At 35.7% G+C, this 18,876-nt stretch overlaps 1 protein-coding gene across 2 annotated transcripts in view; it reads right to left on the reverse strand.

Moving 5' to 3' along the window:
- The window catches only part of NUP205 (nucleoporin 205), a 52,824-nt gene that overhangs the window by 25,847 nt on the left and 8,101 nt on the right, over positions 1-18,876 (reverse strand). For both annotated transcript variants that reach the window (XM_075152092.1, XM_075152101.1), the window contains exons 5-18: positions 18,135-18,294; positions 15,901-16,129; positions 15,574-15,738; positions 14,613-14,788; positions 11,488-11,604; positions 9,775-9,912; positions 8,515-8,665; positions 7,479-7,684; positions 5,942-6,124; positions 4,725-4,775; positions 3,921-4,130; positions 3,024-3,123; positions 638-775; positions 205-394 (exon numbers count right to left, since the gene is read on the reverse strand). In XM_075152092.1, coding sequence (XP_075008193.1) covers positions 205-394; positions 638-775; positions 3,024-3,123; positions 3,921-4,130; positions 4,725-4,775; positions 5,942-6,124; positions 7,479-7,684; positions 8,515-8,665; positions 9,775-9,912; positions 11,488-11,604; positions 14,613-14,788; positions 15,574-15,738; positions 15,901-16,129; positions 18,135-18,294 — 2,214 coding nt within the window. The remainder of the gene's footprint in view (positions 1-204; positions 395-637; positions 776-3,023; positions 3,124-3,920; positions 4,131-4,724; positions 4,776-5,941; positions 6,125-7,478; positions 7,685-8,514; positions 8,666-9,774; positions 9,913-11,487; positions 11,605-14,612; positions 14,789-15,573; positions 15,739-15,900; positions 16,130-18,134; positions 18,295-18,876) is intronic.

Raw genomic sequence — 18,876 nt, forward strand, 5'->3', positions numbered from 1 at the left:
AGAAAAACTATAAATGCAGATCCCAATCTTGCACTAGACAATACACAGATCATACCACCTGTGAGGACACCTCCCTCCACCAAAAAAAATTTTAGAGATGCTCTGTGCAAAGAGAAGCATTGGCTAGTAAAACTAATGAAAGGAGCAGGATCCAAACACTTCTGTGCCGCCAAAAATTCTCCCTTCTCAGTATTTTGTACATACCTAGCGATATTCACCACGTGATCTGCCTTTTTAGTGCGAGGATTGATTCCTTGAAGCAGCTGCTCCAGTGGTGTGACAATAAGGGAAAGGTGGCTCTCCCGCAACAGATCCATAAAAAGATTCTCTTTCTGTAGGGTTAAGTTTAGAAGTGCAAGACAATACTGTACAGCTTTCTCTAAATGCTTCTTCCCTGCAGTGCACAAACAACGAAGAACCATAAGAAAAAACAAAGGAGCAGTTAAATAGGCTACATTCATAAACCTCATTCATCAAGCCTTACACCAAGAAAGAACTTGTCAGTTGTTTACTACTAGGAAAATTCCCCCCAAAACACAATTTTTATATGCAAGAGAAACAGCATCAAGTTGAAGATATGCAATGTCAGCTTTAAATCCTACTTAGTATGCATGAAAAATAAATTCTAGGCACATACCAGGAAACGGAGCATAAGTATCAAGCTGTTTAACCCCTTCTTCTAGCAAACTAAGGGACAGTTCCAGCATTGGGGACTCATTCAATAGATGATACATCAGATTGAATCCAGGTGGTTTATATGCTATTATTTCTTCTCCTAAAGAGAGGAGGAGAAAAAAAAGTTAACATCTTCTAGAAAAGACTTCCTGTCCTGGTTTCGGTTGGAATAGAGTTTATTTTCTTCCTAGTAGCTGGTATAGTGCTGTGGTTTGGATTTAGTATGAGAATGATGTTGATAACACACCGATGTTTTAGTTGTTGCTAAGTAGTGCTTATACCAAGTCAAGGACTTTCCAGCTTCCCATGCTCTGCCAGGTGCACAAGAAGCTGGGAGGGAGCACAGCCTGGACAGCTGACCCAAACCGGCCAAAGGGATATTCCATACCATATGACGCCATGCTCAGTATATAAACTGGGGGGAGTTGGCCAGGGAGAAGTGATCACTGCTCTGGGATGGGATGGGCACCGGTCAGCGGGTAGTGAGCAATTGCATTGTGCATCACTTACTTTGTATATTTTTATCATCAGTATTATTATTATTATTTTCTCTTCTTTTGCTGTCCTATTAAACTGTCTTTATCTCAACCCACGGGTTTTACTTTTTTTGTTTCTGATTCTCTCCCCCATCCCACCAGGGAGGGGGGAGGGTGAGCAAGCGGCTGTGTGGTACTTAGTTGCTGACTGGGGTTAAACCATGACACTTCCATTACTCAGGCTAGCCTGAGCAAAAAACATAACAGTCCCTGTTGTTTTAAGCAACATCTAAATAGATGAAACATACTGCATACAAAGTCTTCAGAGGTTTTCTTTACACATAAGCTACTGAGGTAATTTTAAAAGTTTGGGAAGAGTAGTAATGGCAATTACCATTACTTTTCAATATCTAATAGCACAATCTCAACTTTAACCAGTTAGACTTTCCTAAGTAGATCTGACCTTGGATTCAAATCAGTGCTAGGACTTTATACCACCACATTGGAGCTACACTAAATGGTTTTTCAAAGCTAAAAAGTAACTGGAAAAAGTTTACATCCCCCCAAACCTGCATGAAGACACTGGATAAGGGAAAAAGCATTTCCAGAAACCAAAGCTGAGAAGGTCTACTGAATCCCTGATGCTCATAGTGTACAGATACCTGCATGTCTGTTGCAACAATGTATGCAAAAATGAAACTACTAGCCTAAAACTCAAAGGAAATTACAAAATAAATAAAAATTTATGTACAAAATATAACAAAAATAAAAGGAAAAGTCAAGACTAATGTTTCTGGTTTATCTAGTCCCCTAGTAAATTATGGTGGATAAAAGCAGGGGAGCAGTAAGAATCTTTTAATAAGCAAGTGAGAATGAGGGTGCTGCTTCTTTTGGCATCAGCTTAAACAATCCCCTCCTCCCTCCATTCATTCCGTGTCTGTGCTGCCCCCTAACACACCAATAGACATGCCACACCACTGTGGAGCCACACACTGAATCAGCTCAAGAAATGGATCTAGTCAAAAAGATGGGGTTTAACCCCTTTCTCCAATATATCACGTAACCCACAAGCTGAAGGATTAGCTGAGGACAGGAATGAGCTAACAGAAATTGCTCAAGCCAGTTAAGCTGCCAAGAACTGTTTGTCAAAGTACAGAGCACAGAGGCCTCCCAGACTGAGGCAAGCTCGCTGGAGAGGTATGTCTTAAAGTTGTCGTTCACTTAAGAAGTGGTTCTTATAGCTCTCTACTGCTACAAGCAAATCCACAGGCATCAGGATGGCATTCAATGTTAAGAAGAAACTTTGCATTAAAAAAAAAATCTGCAGCCCAAATAAGCTTGAAATTTCCTAAAATAAGGCAACTGCCATCTACTTTGGCCTTTTAAAGAATAGTTGTCCAGAATTAAATTACTTCAGATCATAATCCTACTGCTACTGTCTGCTCTGAATAATTAATATAGTAATAATATTAATATTAGAGGATATATCAAATACACTGACACCTTTAATTAACCCTATGAATAGTCATGATTTAGACATAGACCAAAGAAATCCAGAGGAACAAGCCCAAAACGAAGGTGTTTTTTAAGTGTGAAATGCTGCTCTTTAATCAAATCAGCAATGCAAGAGAGACAGAAGTCATCCTCCTAGTAGAGCTAGGGAGGTAGGAAATAGCATACATGAAGCCCTACTGAATCAGCAACATAGCTCCTGAGAGTATGTGTACATATTTTTAATGTCTTCCTGTCTTAAAGTCTTGGTCTAGCTTTCCACCAGCTTACTTGCAATATGAAACAAGATCACACGGATAGAAGCAAAAGAGCAAAGCAAGTTACAATTCTGTTTGTCAGTGAACAAATGCACAAGTTAACCTTGTAACTCCACATATTGGTCCACGAAGTCTTCAAGTTGAGGTTCATAGTCCCGCAGCAATTTGTAAAACACTTCCAGAACTACCTCAGCTACTTCCCACTGTAGATAATCACAAAATGAAGAAAAAGTCATACACAGAACAAGACTGATACTGCAGCAACAAGACCAGGATGACAAAGAATACAACCGGCAGTGCAATGATGTACTGGATCAGAAGTATGGCACTATTATCTAATTCTGAGATACTATCCAACACTTATAATTCATCACGTCAAATAATTTGAAAGGCCAAGCTTTCCTTCTGAAGTAAAATGGAACACAAACAGATTTATTGTCTGTTTTAGGCTCTATTATACAATATACATATTAGTATATTGAAACCACAAGCAATAAAGAGTCTTTATTAGGTATATAGCTAGTAATAGATAATTAATAGCTTCCAGGATACAATGTAGCATGTGCTTTCACCCAGAAGTATCATAAAGGAAACTCAAATTCCTTGGTTCAGCAAGTCAAAAATATTCTCCGAAATAAAAATGAGGAAAGGATAAATCTGACTTGTAGATTTGGGCATGTGATGTTTAAAAGTCATTAGCCATGTAGTAGAGTTGCAGAATCCTTAGCAAGAATATAAACTACCTTTTTTTTTTTTTTTTTTAAAAGGATACTCCTTAGAAGTAGTTCATAGATCCTGATGACCTATGATTTGAAAAATCACCTGTTTACAGAATCAAAACACTACGAATTGTGCCAGGTTACCTCTGCTGCATCAAACTTGCACAGCTTCTGCAACAGATCTAAGCCACATCAGCAGTGCCAAGTCATTTTAACTACATCTTAAAAAAAAAAAAAAAAACAAAAAAAAAAAAACAAACAGATTTTCAAACAAAAATTACTTTTTCAGCAGCTCTCCGGTAAGCTCTGGTGCGGAATCGGAGAAACACAGAATCTCTGAGGAACTGGAGATAGGGATCAAAGCCTGGTGGGCGGAGACCTGCTCCCAGGTTAGAGGGGAATGAACTCTCCACTAGCGTGCTGATGAGTCGACAGAAGGCACGGGTTAAAGGATATTCCTCACATCGGGACTCAATCTCATTCAATTCAACCTTCCCAAGAGGACAGCAAAAACAGAAAGAGAAAAATCAAAGATTTTGAGGGAGGAAGAAACATGTGAGAACAAATAATATAAGGGCATCATCTGTGAATTACTTTACAGTGAATTGACTTTGCTGCATTTTTGTCTACGGTACACCACAAACAAAGCAAAAGCAGTGAAGAAACAGTACTGTCATTTCAGTTCAGCAATACACTCTTCATTCATTTGAAGAAGATATGCCTCAACATTTACATACTCTGCTTTTATTTACCACTTTTATTAGAAGTGAAGTGAGCTATACTAAGATGTTACAGAAATGAGGCCAATATAGGAAAACAGGAAAATCTTAATAAGAAGTGCTCATAAGGAATTTGAGGGTTTAGATGCTGCTCTGTTACTATTACAAAGCTGCACTAGATTCATAAAAAAATAAGGTTTCCAGAAATTATAAGCACGCCTGAGAGTAAATTAAGAAGCAGTGAAATGACAGCGCCTATTCCAAGGGTTTCCTGTGGACACAGCAGCAGATGCAGCCTCTACAAGTGTTTCCCGAACTCATATGTAGATGGTCAGAGAGGCTGCTTAGGTACAGAGAAACCCTTACCTCAATACCAATTGCTTGTCTCTGCCCTGGACTTCTCACAGTTTGTAATATCTTCAAAACAGAAAGAGAAATGAAAACAGACAAACAATACATTTCACATAATCAAAGTGCATCTCCATCATTTCTATCAGGACTAAACGGTACTCATCACTTTTTAGCTGTAAGAAAAGGTTTCCTAAGTTCTCTTAAAAGGTAAAAAGCTAAGATTTTTCTGTCTGAAAGGCTGGATTATATGTTGTACACTCGTATGCTTCTAGCTTTACATTCTCAAAGATCTGCATCATGTTTATTGTTAAACGAAACTAAGAGCAGAAATCTTTCACATTAATCATTTTTGTCTTATATTGGCTAGGGGAAAGACATTTCCCTTGTTCTCTCTTACAAGAGTATATTTCAAGGAGTATCATAAATTAGGAAGCAAAGGTGGTGAGCATTTAAAATACTACTATTATAAGATGTCACTATTGTCAGGGTCTTTTTATTAGTAATTAACGATAAACCAGCAGCTGCAGTTCAAATGCCTCAAGTTCTTCCAAATAAAACAGCAATTAGTCTGAACCATAATACAGACTGTAAAATAAGCCCATCCCATTATGATTTTTGAATTAACAATACCAAGAGCATTTTCATTTGATATTCATCTTCCTTAGGATTCATATTTAAAATTTTTCTCTGAAATCAAGACAGAAGGGAAAAAACACTTTTTTAAAAGGTAAGGCTTTTAATATATATCTGACGTCGCCATCTAAATGTGAAAGTTGGCAACAATATCCTGTAAATTACAACTAACTTCCTCTGAAAATTAAATGCCTGAAAGAGGAGCTTTTTAGCCAGTCCCTTCTTTCTATGAGCACCACTCACACTAGAAGAATATTACACACCAAAAAAAGAACATTAAAAGAAAAATATGTAACTTGCAGAACGTTTATTACTGATGACATACACTGAGGAAAAAACATATTGAACACACAGGACTGTCTGTTAGGAAACCTGTATTTATGTAAAATAAGCACAGCCAATGAGATCTCCAAGGCATAAAACCATACTGTCATTTTCAAAACCGTTTCAAAGAAAGAACTGCATTAACTAAGTGAAAAAGTTACATTCAACAATGACAACAAGAAAATTTAGGAGGAAATGCAATAGTATTTCGAATACACTGACAATTTCAACAGATTGGGATGTTACAGTTCTAAGCACTGAAAATTCTGAAATACCTGTGTATACTCCAGGGACTGCCAGAGCGAAGCAGCTATTTCAGGAGATCTTCCAAAAGCAGTAAGGGTTTCTAACAGCTCTGCTTTCAAAATAGGAGGAATGCTGCACTGCAGAAGTCCCAGAATGACCACTACTGGTGTCCACTGAGGGTGCTCACAAAGAGCCAAGCGAGCGTTCTCACTCTGTGGCATTCAAGAGAAAACGAAACTGCAGATTATTACTTTGAAGATTATTCATGTCTTACAATCTCTAACTCACAGTTCAGTATCAACGACTGCTTCGTACTTGAAGGTACACAAGACATCAGAAGAATGGCAGACCCTTCCAAAGGAAACAACTTTAATTAAACAAAAAGCCCAATTTAATGACTCACGTGTACTAAAATTGTGCCTCTCCATACACAAAAATTACGTGCATAATATAAGCTTCTTACAACAACTCAATTTTTTTTAATTTTTTTTTTTTAGTAGACACATATTCATGGAATTAGTCTTAAATAAGTTTAAGTACTTACACTCTGGACCGCTTCTTCAGGCACTGGTAGAGGGACTTTATCAATATTTCTATTATGAACTTAAATTGCATTTGCTAAGAACTTATATGAATTTGTTTAAGTCTAAGAGCAGGGTCATCACCAGCGTAAGCTCATTTGAGACTCTCAGATGAACCACTGGACAGGAATAGTGAGGCCTCTAGCCTCATCAAATGATAACTCCCTACATCCTTAGAACAAATTTACTTCTTCCCAGGTTATGGTTTGATGATGCCAGGAAACACTAGTTTTAAGAGTTCCTTATTCCCCACGCTGACATGACAGCTCACATAGGAACACCCCATTATCACCACCACCAAGGATGATTTTTAAAAAAGCCTAATTAGTTTAATTAATCTATCTTGTGTTTGTGCTAGCATCCATCACAGAATTTTTAGGCTGCAGAGTCTGGTGGGTACTGAAGAGCCGAATTCCACACTATCCAGAATTAACCTAGACGATTCACAACACAAAATCTGCATTGCAGTTTTATTCTCTTGGAATCCTCTTCCAGTCAATTCATGGCTTATGTAGACTCTCGGGGACATTTTAAATCTAACTCTGGAGGCAAGTTTCACAGTTGATGAGTTTCCTTACCAAATTACTACCATTTCCTTTCAAATTAATCTATTATTTTTGCCATTTCAAACTCATAACTAAATGCAAAAAACTTTCCTACTCCGTAGTCATTTCTTCTGAATATACCTCACTTCTGAAAGACATCTCCATGACACCAAAGTGTCAGGAAAGCAAGAAAATCAGTAACGCCAGCAACACAGGAAAAGGTGTCATCTCTTCCCGCTTCACCCAGATTGCACGTTTGGTCAGAACAGTTATTCCTGATGCTTCCCATACTTTTGAAGTTCACTAACCAAATGACGACAACTGCTAGGTAAACTTGCCCTACATACCTTTTTGCTCAAGTGAACTTCACACCGGAATGATGATGTTTTGCAAGAAAAAAAATGTATTAACAAAAAAAAAAAAAATAAAAGGTTACTCACCCAATTTACTATAACAGTGGTCAGCTGTAAAAAGGCAATTAATCCATCCTGTTCTTTCTGTGTGATTCCTCGGAGAGGCAGGTGACGATACTGGACACTGTCTGCACTTGGCAAGTCTTTCCTTAAGTGCTCATGATAAAGCATCAAAGAGTGGAAGAAATGCTCCCAGGAGACAGGGCTGCCACCTGCTCCTTGGATGTTTTCCGCTAGAAAAATGACAAACAGGTGACAAGATTTTCTTTCTACTCTTTCACTGGGTGACAAAGCAAGGTAGTTAAATTTAAAAGGAAAACTTTCTTAACTAGAGGAAAAAATAAAGTTCAAAGTAAAACTATTGTTTCCGAAATTAGTGATTCTGGTTTGGGTTTTTTTGTTGTTCTTGGGTTTTTTGTTTGTTTTTGTTTTTTAAAAGAGACAGAAAGGAGCTAGTATGACAAGCCAGTACAAATAAGTTTTCCATTTTATGACCCAGAATGTTTGCAGCATTATTTATATCTTCAAAGTAGGTTTTTTTCCCCCCAATTTGATCAATGCAAAATTAATGCAAAACACAGGACGGACCAGCATCTCTTACTTTGAGAAAATGCTATTATTATATTACATGTATCAAAAAATTCTAACAGAACAAAGTGCTTCTGAAAAAAGTCAGGAAAGATAACTATATTTACAAAATATAAAATTTAACTTTAAGACATTACTCATTTCATATTTTACAATAAGCAATATTGATATTCTGCATCTCTTATGGTGTTAAGACACAGCTTTTTAAAAAAATGCACTATTTCATTATGTGAATTACTTGCTAAGGTGCTCAGACATTTAATTACCTAATCAGTTTTTTGGGGGGGGGGGGGGGGTGTGGTTTTTTTGTTTGTTTGTTTGTTTAAGATTACACTTTCAAGTGAAGCCTTCAAATTTCATCTTCATACTAATAATGAAATTTTAAAAATATGAAGCCACAATTCATCTCAAATGAGTCTTTGTACTTTTCTAAAGAAAAAGAGTTGAGAAAGAGCTGAAGTGTCACTTTTCTTACCATGACTACTGCCATTGACTTTTAGCAAACTAAAGCAGTAATGAGCACACTGAGGCCCACTAGCCAGTCCGCGCAGCATTTTCAAGTATGGGATGTAAATTGTGGAAGGAAGTAGATCTCCCATTTGCCTAACAAACTTTGACAAGACAACCTAGAACAAATAAAGATCAGTGTTTTAAAAAAAAATGAAATCTGAGTATTTTAGGAAAACAATAGGCAGCCAAAGTCAGAAAACAGATTCTAATGTAATCAGGGTGGGGTAGAGGGGTGGAATCACAACTCCAAAAAAAAAAAAAAGTAAAAAAAAAAAATTCCTTTGTAGACTGGCCTATTCAGTTTCCCTGAAGGTGAAAAACATGTTTCAAAGAGGAAATAAACAAAACAAAATAATTCATGCTATTGCAAAGTATACTAACTCTCCAATTCTGTATTTCTAGTGATAAAATTTACTTCAGCTCACAAATGCTGCACAGCAGTGTTATTGCACATCACAGTGCAAGTTAAGTGATATTGGGAAAGAATTCACTATGCTTGTTATATACCTGCACAGTAACTCACACACAGTGGTTCCTCCCAGGGTCATATTAGGGTGTTTGCAGATTGTACCAGGTCCTTACTTAAGTTGCCTGTATTCTGGTGGGTCTTGGGATGTGTCCGATACTAGGTTTTGCCTAACACTGTACAGTCCTTCAAGAAGTATTGAAGGCTGACAGCATCCCAGGTACCTAAAGAGTTTTGGAACGTCTGCTCCATCTGTTTAGATTGCTTCCTCATTCTAATTTTAAGTTCCATCTCTCATGGGCTAAAAACTTTGGACTTTAAATAATTACAATATTCTTATGGATTTTTACCCCCCAAAATACTATCAACTACAGTTAATACAGTTTTTTTGTAGTTAAGGAATTTAACTTCTCAGTTACACCAAAAAGGTACATAGAGGTCATCAGACAGAAAACACAAGAGCACTGTTATCAGAATTCATTTAGCAACTGCAACAAAATCAGACCTAAACAAAATTTGCAGAGAGGTTTGTTAGGACTCTTTCTTACTAAGTTTATTGCCAACCATGAATGACTGGCAGTAGCTCATTTTAGAGCAAGCAACAATAACCATGTCATGCAGAGCAGGACACATGCAGATAAGCCACTGATAAAAGATAACACCTTCTTAGAAGCTAGCTGTAATAAGAAACTTTGTTGCCTGTTTTTTTATTATTTTAATTTCAAGTTACTAGTAATTACTCAAGAAAATCTAGATAACCTGGCGCTGAGGGGGTCGCTGATGAGCTACTCCAAGGTAGGACCCCATGATGGTAGATGTCTGCAAAGGCTCTGATGGACACCAGTATTCAAGGGCAAGTTCCAGATTAAAGGGGTCTTTCCTATACAATTCAGCAATCTATCGGAGAAAGGAAGATGTTAGAAAAATATCAACTATATAAAGAAAAGACAATTACTTCAACAATAAGCACTGCTTCTAGGTAAGCTAAACATGTCTGAGAGGCAAAGCATCCCACGGCTGGTGTTCCATTCCTTAAAACATTCTGAAAAGACAGCTTCTAAATAGCAATATCAGAACAAATGACAGCCAGAGACATTAAAATGCACACATAAGTGAAACTTTCGTAACTTTCTATATAAGTATTACAGATTAAATCATTGCTAAGAAAATAGTGTCATTTCTCCTTAAATAACCATTTGCGTACCTTGATATATTAACTTAAAAACAAGTTAGCCAGTATCAAGATTAGAAATCTTACCCATTATCTGAACATACAAATTTCTCAGAGTAAATTTTCATTTCTAGTTCTTCATTTAAGTTTACTACATATGTCAGAGCTACTTAAGAAAGCAGTTCACTATAAATTATCCTGTTAATGTCCTGTGACCTAAAGGACTACCTTTTGAAAAGACAAGTAATCCCTATATTAAAGACTGCTATATTGAAAATTGCACACTTGTACATTTTCATGCTAATTAAGGGGAAATATGCAAGTTTTTAATTTATTCATGAACAGAAAATATAAAAACAGAAAAAATATTGCACCAGTTCAATATGCAAATCTGTTTTTTCATACAGGGTTTTTTTGAAAGTGCAGTTAGGTAACCTTAATTACTAACATTTAAATAAACATATTTATTTAAATTTTCTTTCAATTTTATTTTATTTCAATTTTCTTTATTAAAAAATATGACAGAAACAGAAAGATCTTTCTTCTAAATGTACGCTTGTGGTCAAAATTCTATTGGAATTAGGGAACTTGTAATTCCAGCCTTTATGCTAGCCTACTCTACAGCAAATACAAAACAGTGTTCCAAAATTCTCATTACAAATCTATCAACACATGAAAATCATTTAAACATTTCAATTCTTTATGAGAATACGTGTCAATAGTGGAGGAAAATCCCTAAAACCTAATTATAGTTTACCCACAGTAAATAGGGAGAAATCTGAAGACTTACAGAAACATAAAACACTGTGTAAACATTAAGGCCTAGATACACAAAGGTGTTACATTCCAAAGAACTTCCATACATTTAGCCAGATCTCAACTCAAGTGATAGCCTGTAGTCTTGAAATTCCCATTTCTAAGTTACATTAAAATAAGATGGCTTAAGATAATAGATATGTTAAGATAATCTTACTATAATTTAAATTTTAGATATTTAAATATTTTGTAAAACAAGTTCAGCTCAAGAATTCTTCAAACACAAGAAACAATGCAGTGTTTACTTACTAAACAAGAATTAAATGACACTTCATTAACATCAGAAGCCAAGGCAGTAAATTAATTCCTTTACATGAAAAGTTAGATAGAAAGTGTCTATATTTAAGGAAAAAAAAAAATCCCTCTAATCCAAAAAGGGAAACATCCAGCACTGTAGGTTATCATTCAGATATGGGTTTTCTGATGAAGAAGAAAAGTCACAATCACTTTTTTGCCATAGTAGTTTAAAAGAAAATAGGGCTTACTAAAAGCATTAAATGCTCCAGATCTCTCCGAAGGGAAATGGGTGGATCATTACCCATCTGAATACTCATGTGGATCATGCGAGCATCTTCATCAGCACGGTTTCTCAGCTGTTTCACCTACACAATTTATGAAGTGGAGAAAAACACTGGTCTATATTTAGCTAAGAATAAAACAGAACAGAAATAACAGAATTGTCTAAAAAGTCTATTAAAAAATAAGAAACCAAATGAACTTGCACATACATGGCAAGAATATTCAATTTTTTTTTTTAATCCCCTCCCCCCACAAGAACTTCCATTCAAAGATGTAGTCAATCACTTTCTTACTGCCAAGGCCCTCAGTTCATAGCAAAAGCTCTGAACTTATACCATGGGAGTTTTTCCCAACTGACTTCACCAGATCCTCTAGTCTGGCCCCAAAAGGTGGATCCTTTTCCTCTTTTTACTTCAAAAGATAGATGGGTTAGCTTCAAACATTATCCATTATCCACAAGGAGTGAAAAGAAACAGAAAACACTGTAAAATAATGTTTTCTGTATATAGATCTGTGGATTGCACCTTTCTTGGCCATGTCAGGCTACTTCTACTTATAGCTACTTTATGTTTTGAAAAGTTTTGGATTGATGTAATTACTTTGGACCCAGTCTGTCACAACTAAAAGCATTACCACATGTCAATAAATACAATGGGGGGGAAGAGAAAAGGGAAGGGAAGAACAACTGCAGCAATTAAAAAAAAAGCCCTTTAATCAGTATCCTAAAATTCTTTGTTGAAAAAACTAATTACTAAACAAGAAACAGCTGACATTTAATCTTAATGTCAAAAAGCCTTTGACAAAACACCCCACCAGAGGCTTATAGAAAACAAATAGCCATGAGATGAAAAGTTAAATATTAAGCAGACATTGAGAAACAAGGAACAGAAATAAGCAACCAATTCAACACACCAAAAATTAAACCATGGTGATGGTGAATAGAGACCGGTTCATGGTCTATAATATATCTTAATTTGCAAAATTGAATGAGCAGCAAAATAATTGTGTCTTATCAAGAAAAAATAGTAAAAAACTAGAAATAACTGTGGAAAGGATCAGAGCAAACTAGCCAAATTAGTATACTAACAAAATTAATACACAGACAAAATTGAGTGTCGATAAATGAAATAATGAATTATCTGAACTATTAAGGCTAATTACTGCGTTCTGAATGTAATACAGTCAACCAAAAGATCTACCCAAATCATCACTGGCAAGCAGCATAAATGTTAAAACTATACAGAAGAGTTAAATAAAATGCTGACTTACAGATTGAAATAAAACTGAATGAAGGTTTTATATATATATATATATATATATAAAAAAAAAGATCCTGCAAAGCAGACACTTCTCTTTACCTAAAATTTGAGATTTAGTAGAAATAGCTGAGTACATAAGCCACCCACTAATTAACAGCAGTTAAAACAAAAAATTCCCTTGTAGGGCTATATCCCAATTACCTGCTAACAAAGTCTTTCCTGTAAAACCACTAGTACTGGCCTCTATCAAACCGGAATACAAGTTAACGGTCAGATTTTTGCTTATACCCTGTATTACAAAATCTTATTTGTAATGAAAAATATCTCTCTTCATCTTTAGGCATTAGCTACAATCAGCTGCAGATCTGAACCAAAGCAAAAAAACTGAAATGGAAGAGAAATACTCTTCCCAGAGATAAAGCCTCCAATTCCATAATGCAAGGAAGATGAGAGATGTACCAACAAACCAACCAGCAGCCTTGGGATTTTCAGGCAGTTCTGTGGATACAGGAGACAGGGTCACATCTGTTCTAAATCTAATGTAGCAGCAACCTCAGCCTGGGCCAGCCCCCAGCTCTTCCACCTTCATTCAAAAATCTACCTTATATCTCTTTCATAAAAACTGGTATCATTACAGGGAGACATTTCATCTTTCATAAAGCAACACCATCCAATGAAGAACTGCCTCGTAAAAAAGTTCCCGGTTCCAAACCTGTTTGCACTTGATTGTTGAAGGAACTTTCATAAATATACCTCATATATTCCTCATATATTCAAAAGATTCCTAAGGACTACTGTGTCTGTATTACAGAGAACACCATTGCATGCAGCCTTCAAAGGATGTCCAAAGCCTGTTAACAACGTGGTAAGTGTTGCATGCAGGCAGCCATTGCAGCAGAAATATAGCTGTAAAGTTATCAGCATGAACTTGCTTGAACTGACATTATACTTGTTCTATGGATATTCTGTGGGTTAAAAAGACACCTTGAGAAAACAACATGCAACACCAATAGATTATAAATAAATTAGGATTAAACCTCAAAGCTGTCTACAACATGTTCAAAGATTCTTAAGGCTCAAATATTGTTTTTCCTGCCAATATTGTTCTCATTCTGTGAGGTTACAATGAACAAAATATATTTTAAAATCCTTCTTTTTGCACATTGAAAAAAGTAATTATTTGGCAACTACAACAACAGCTCAACACAATGAAGGTCACAAAATAAAGCCTCCATCAATTTAATAGAATTTTAATTTTCCATGTCTAATACAAGGTCTTGCACAAATGAAACTGTTGTAATTGCTTCAAACTTTTTTTAAAACCCTTTTGCAGCATTTCTGCTGTTCTAGTGAAAACAGCTGCTCATTTTCCCAACAGTTGATACTACTGAAAAAGCAGAATCCCTCCCCTTAAATATGGAAAAGATCATTAGTAAAAGAATAAATTAAAAATGAGAGACAAAAACCATAAGTTAATTTAGGTTACACTACTGTCTGTATCAAAAGAAAAAAACATCATCATCATCAATACCCACATACATTGCCTCAATTTCAGCATTCATTTAAATTTTAATCATGTAAAACAAAACAAAACCACTATCATCACAAAAGATTGCTTTGCAAATCTCACCACACTGAAGTGTTTTAAAAATCACGTTCTACGTCAGCGTGGAAAACAAACCCCAAACGATATGGGTTCCATAAAGTCAACAAGTTCTCTGAACTGCAGCACCTCAAGCTGAGGGTCATATCTATGCTACCTGTCCTAATGTTAGAAATATAGAAGAGATGCCCACATTTCTCAAGAACTCCTATTCACACAACCAACTTACTTTCATTGGCATAAGTGCAAGGAAGTCTGTGACAAGGTTATGAATTTTGCGAATGTAAAATTCCTCCTGGTAGAAATTTTCAGACCCCACAACTGATTCAGTCAGGAACAAGAAAACATTATCAGCAACCGCCAGCTCTGCCATTGCTTCATCTGCCTCTGTGAATTCTGCAAGAGCTGGGCAACAAAAATCACAGGAAAGTAAAAAATAAGTTACAATTATCTGTTACCAAACGGAACATATTTCAGAATACCTGGCTGACATGCAAATCAACATGCTTCTATTAACTATGTTTTTTCTACCATACAGGAAAACACTAGACCAGAAAATACAAGTTAATGTCGGGTGATGATCTCAACTTTCTTCTTTAATAAGTGTTTAAGTGCATAATCCATTTACCCAATCAAATCTAAGGCTGTGAAACAAGAATCACAAACCAACCTTAATTAAACATTAATTACAACGTTTACATTTTCTTTAATAGATATTCTGGAGTAGACTCAATTCTGACCTAGTAGGGAGCCTGGGAAGCTTGTGAAGTACAGAGAGAAAAAAGAATTTAAAATAGATTTGTCCTCTCAAGATACTGAGGTTTAACATTTACAGATGTAAAAAGTCATAAGCATGAATCTATTCTTAATTTAAGTGTTCAAATGATACTAAAGCTGCTAAAATGCAATCTTTCACATTTTTCAGTACATTAAAATCTCTTTCACTTCAATGACACACTATGCAATATTACTGTCTAATAACTAATTATTTCTATATCTGTGTATATTTCAGAGCAATCCAATTCTCAACAACCAAACTCACATACTGAGAAAGCTTTAAAGGAGTGTCAACAGTAATTTTATCATAAAGGTAAATACTAACACTTCAAAAAGGTAACAGATACTTTGACTTACACCACTTGCAAGCTCTGAATACCAATGTGCAGGAACTGCACTTTAGGGTAATTTACCTGTCACATCGGATAATTGGGATATTCCTCGTAATGCCAGCGCCCAGGCTAATCTAACAGTAGCTTGCAGGCCTGGTAATTTCCAAGGCTGAGACTCCTGAAGACGAGTGTGTATTGTTGCTATATACTGTCTTTCTGCTAGCAGAGGGAGACGGTGCATCAAATCTTGAAGAACAAAAACAAACACAATGCCAACACCCAGTAAATGAATGTGAAAACAAACATGCAAAATCCTACCAGTTTGTTACTGATCAATAACAAAATTGGTTAAGTAACAATTTATCCATCTGCACAACATAACCTCTTTGGGAAACCTGCCAGCATTACCTTCACGATCCTCTGTGCCTTGTTCCAGAAAGCTGACATCAAAGCAATAAAGGAGAGCCATGAGAAGAGACAAGTTCACGCCATCCAATGAGCCATCAGCTTCCACTGTTACTTTCTCCAGGTAACTTATGAGGATTAGAGTGTCATCCTTACTCAGTGGTGACTGGCAGGTCCAGACAAACAGACTTTCAGCCAAGGACTGTCGGCATTCTTTAATGAGGTCAGAAACCTTTAAAAGAAAAACCAAACAAAAAACAGTGAATATAAATATTCTGGCAACATGTTCAATTTGTCCTTCTCAGTCAATCAGTATGACTAGGTTAAGTTAAAAATTACTCTAAAGATAGGAGCTACAGAAAACATTGGGATTTTTTTAATTGCTAAACAACAAAAGGCACATTTCTGCTTGTTACGTGCGTTCATATTCCCAGATATTTCATGTGAGGTGTGAGTAGATATCCTGGAATATGACTATATGCAAACCAGCATCTCTGTCAAGGGCAGGAGACATGAATCTATACAGAACTTTTGTAGCTATAAACATATCACACAGAAGTCACATTTCCTGTCTCTAAAACACAACTGCACTGGTAGTTATATCCAGATAAGGTCAGAGTCTTCCCCTTGAACCAAAAGAGATGCCCTCAACTGACTATACAAATACCTAACTTTTAAGACATTGAGAAATATGAAAGACATTTAAAATCAGAACTTTCTTCCCCCAGACGAAATATTTATATCAACTTTAGAATAGAAACATAAATGAAATCTATTATCTCCTATTACACATGGAAAAAATATCATGCCTAACATAAAGGCTACCAAGCATTTTCATACTAAAAATATTTTTTTTATTTTAATTTGGCAAAATATTGCATCCTATGATACAATTAAGTACACTGGCCCTTGAAAACAAAAAGGTTGCCTTTTTTCTAACAGTTACACCAAAAATTACCTGTTTTCAAACAAGGACAAACATTTATTTCATTTGTTAACTTCACTCCTCCACCCAAGCTGAGTTTTAACTGCTTTAAGCCTTATAAAAACAGTAGAAGTTGGAAAAAAAACCACACAACCAAAAACCCCCACAAAACCTTAAAAAATAAAAAGCCACTACTAGTCTTTCATAATGGTCTTGGTAAAACTGTGGGTTTTTTAGCTAAATTACGAGCTTCTAATAACGTTCTTGACCTATATCCATTGCACCTGGTTAAATAAAAAATAAAGAGCTATACGTATTCCATCTCCAGTAAAATCACATGCATGGTGATAAGGAGAAAAACTTTTCAACATTTAACACAGCAACAGATTTGTGCACAGACTCCAGCAGAATAATAGTTCTCATGAATACAGAGGGAAATACGGTGGTCCAGTAAAAGGAAGAAAAAAACCTCTAACATTAAGCGTTAAATGAATTTTAAGATAAATTTGAGGTAAATTAAGGTAATTTAATGTAAATCAGAAGGATATTCTTTGCATAGTTTCTAGACTAATAGCAAAAATGTACAACTAGTTCTTTATTTGGTGGAAAACAAATTGACTGATTATAACGTAGAATAATTTTTAGACAGATCACCCATTAGAAAGAAGTTCAGAAATTAAAACAATAATGTTTAAAATCTTCGTACTAGAAACATACTCTCCAGATAGTCACAGTCTCAATTAAATTCAAGGATTACAAAAATGAGAACTCATTTTCAATTCTCACTCTTCACTATTAGAAATGCTTCTGTTCACATTAACACAATTGGATTATTAAAAGAGCATTATTTGCCTGACTAGATTTGGTTTCAATCTGTTTAATTTGCTAATTTTAGTTTGCTATTTTTATCCCAATGGTGCTGATAACGGTAGTGCTGAGAGCAGATGATTTAATATACAGTCTTTAGAATAAATTTGCCAAAAAAAGAAATTTACACATACTGCAAATATTAGGCTTACTTTCTTACTGTCCTTGATTACACTTCTTCACTAAAAATAAGGAATGCCCTAGCATCAGGCAGCAACAGCAAAACAGAAATGCAGGAAGTGATCTGGATCCCACACTGGTATAGCACAAGCTGTGGAGTAGTTACTATGATGCTTCAGACAGTAACAGAGCTTGCAAAGGTAGAGAACGGAAACTAGAAAGTAAAAAAAAAAAAGAAAAACCACTCCATATCTCTTGGTGGTCTAAATGTATTCTAATCTGTACAGTAATTCAGAAGAATATTCACACCCAATTCCTTCATTACCTCTTTGCGATGTTTCTCACTGCCCAATCCTCGCTCTCTCTGGAGTTTATCAAATTCATTGTTCAAATCAATGTGAGACACAAGAGTGAGGATCTTCTGGGTCAAACCCTGCTCCATTAGGTCATCTGTAAAGCGTGTTGTCATGGACATTAACTCTTGACTATAATGGAAAGAACATAAATTTAACAATTAATCATACTATTCCCAGTCACAGAGGAAGTCTAAAATAATAAATCCCATGAAATTTTTTGCTGACAGAAAATGTACGACTACATTATATATATAAAGCAATTAAATGCGCATTGCTAATCAGTAAGCAGTGCCCTCTCAAAATATTATGCTGATTGGATACAAAGTCTTTAGGTAACTATAGGTTCAAGAACATGGAATATGAAAATACAACATGGATCAGTTAGTTAAGATTTCTATCAAAAGGAAGAAGTACTATACATAAGATGCACATAACTCACAAGCTCACAGCCTCTTTCTTACTACTAAATGCAATTGTCCAGTTATGTACACCCTACTGAAGTGATGGAGCTAGCTCTAAAATAATAATTTATTTTATGTTTCAGACTTTCTGTTTACACTAGAACACATCTTATAATCTTTCTCTAGTCAAGCAATCACTGTGCATTGGAAGTAAACAGTGCCTACTGTTTTCTTTTTAAAGTCAAAAAATGTTAGCATATTATGTTCGCCAGTAGATAGTGCATCCATTTTAAGTAAAGGCAGGAGCCGT

The sequence above is a fragment of the Calonectris borealis genome, chromosome 1 (genome assembly GCF_964195595.1).
Source record: "Calonectris borealis chromosome 1, bCalBor7.hap1.2, whole genome shotgun sequence".
In the NCBI taxonomy this organism is placed as follows: domain Eukaryota; kingdom Metazoa; phylum Chordata; class Aves; order Procellariiformes; family Procellariidae; genus Calonectris; species Calonectris borealis.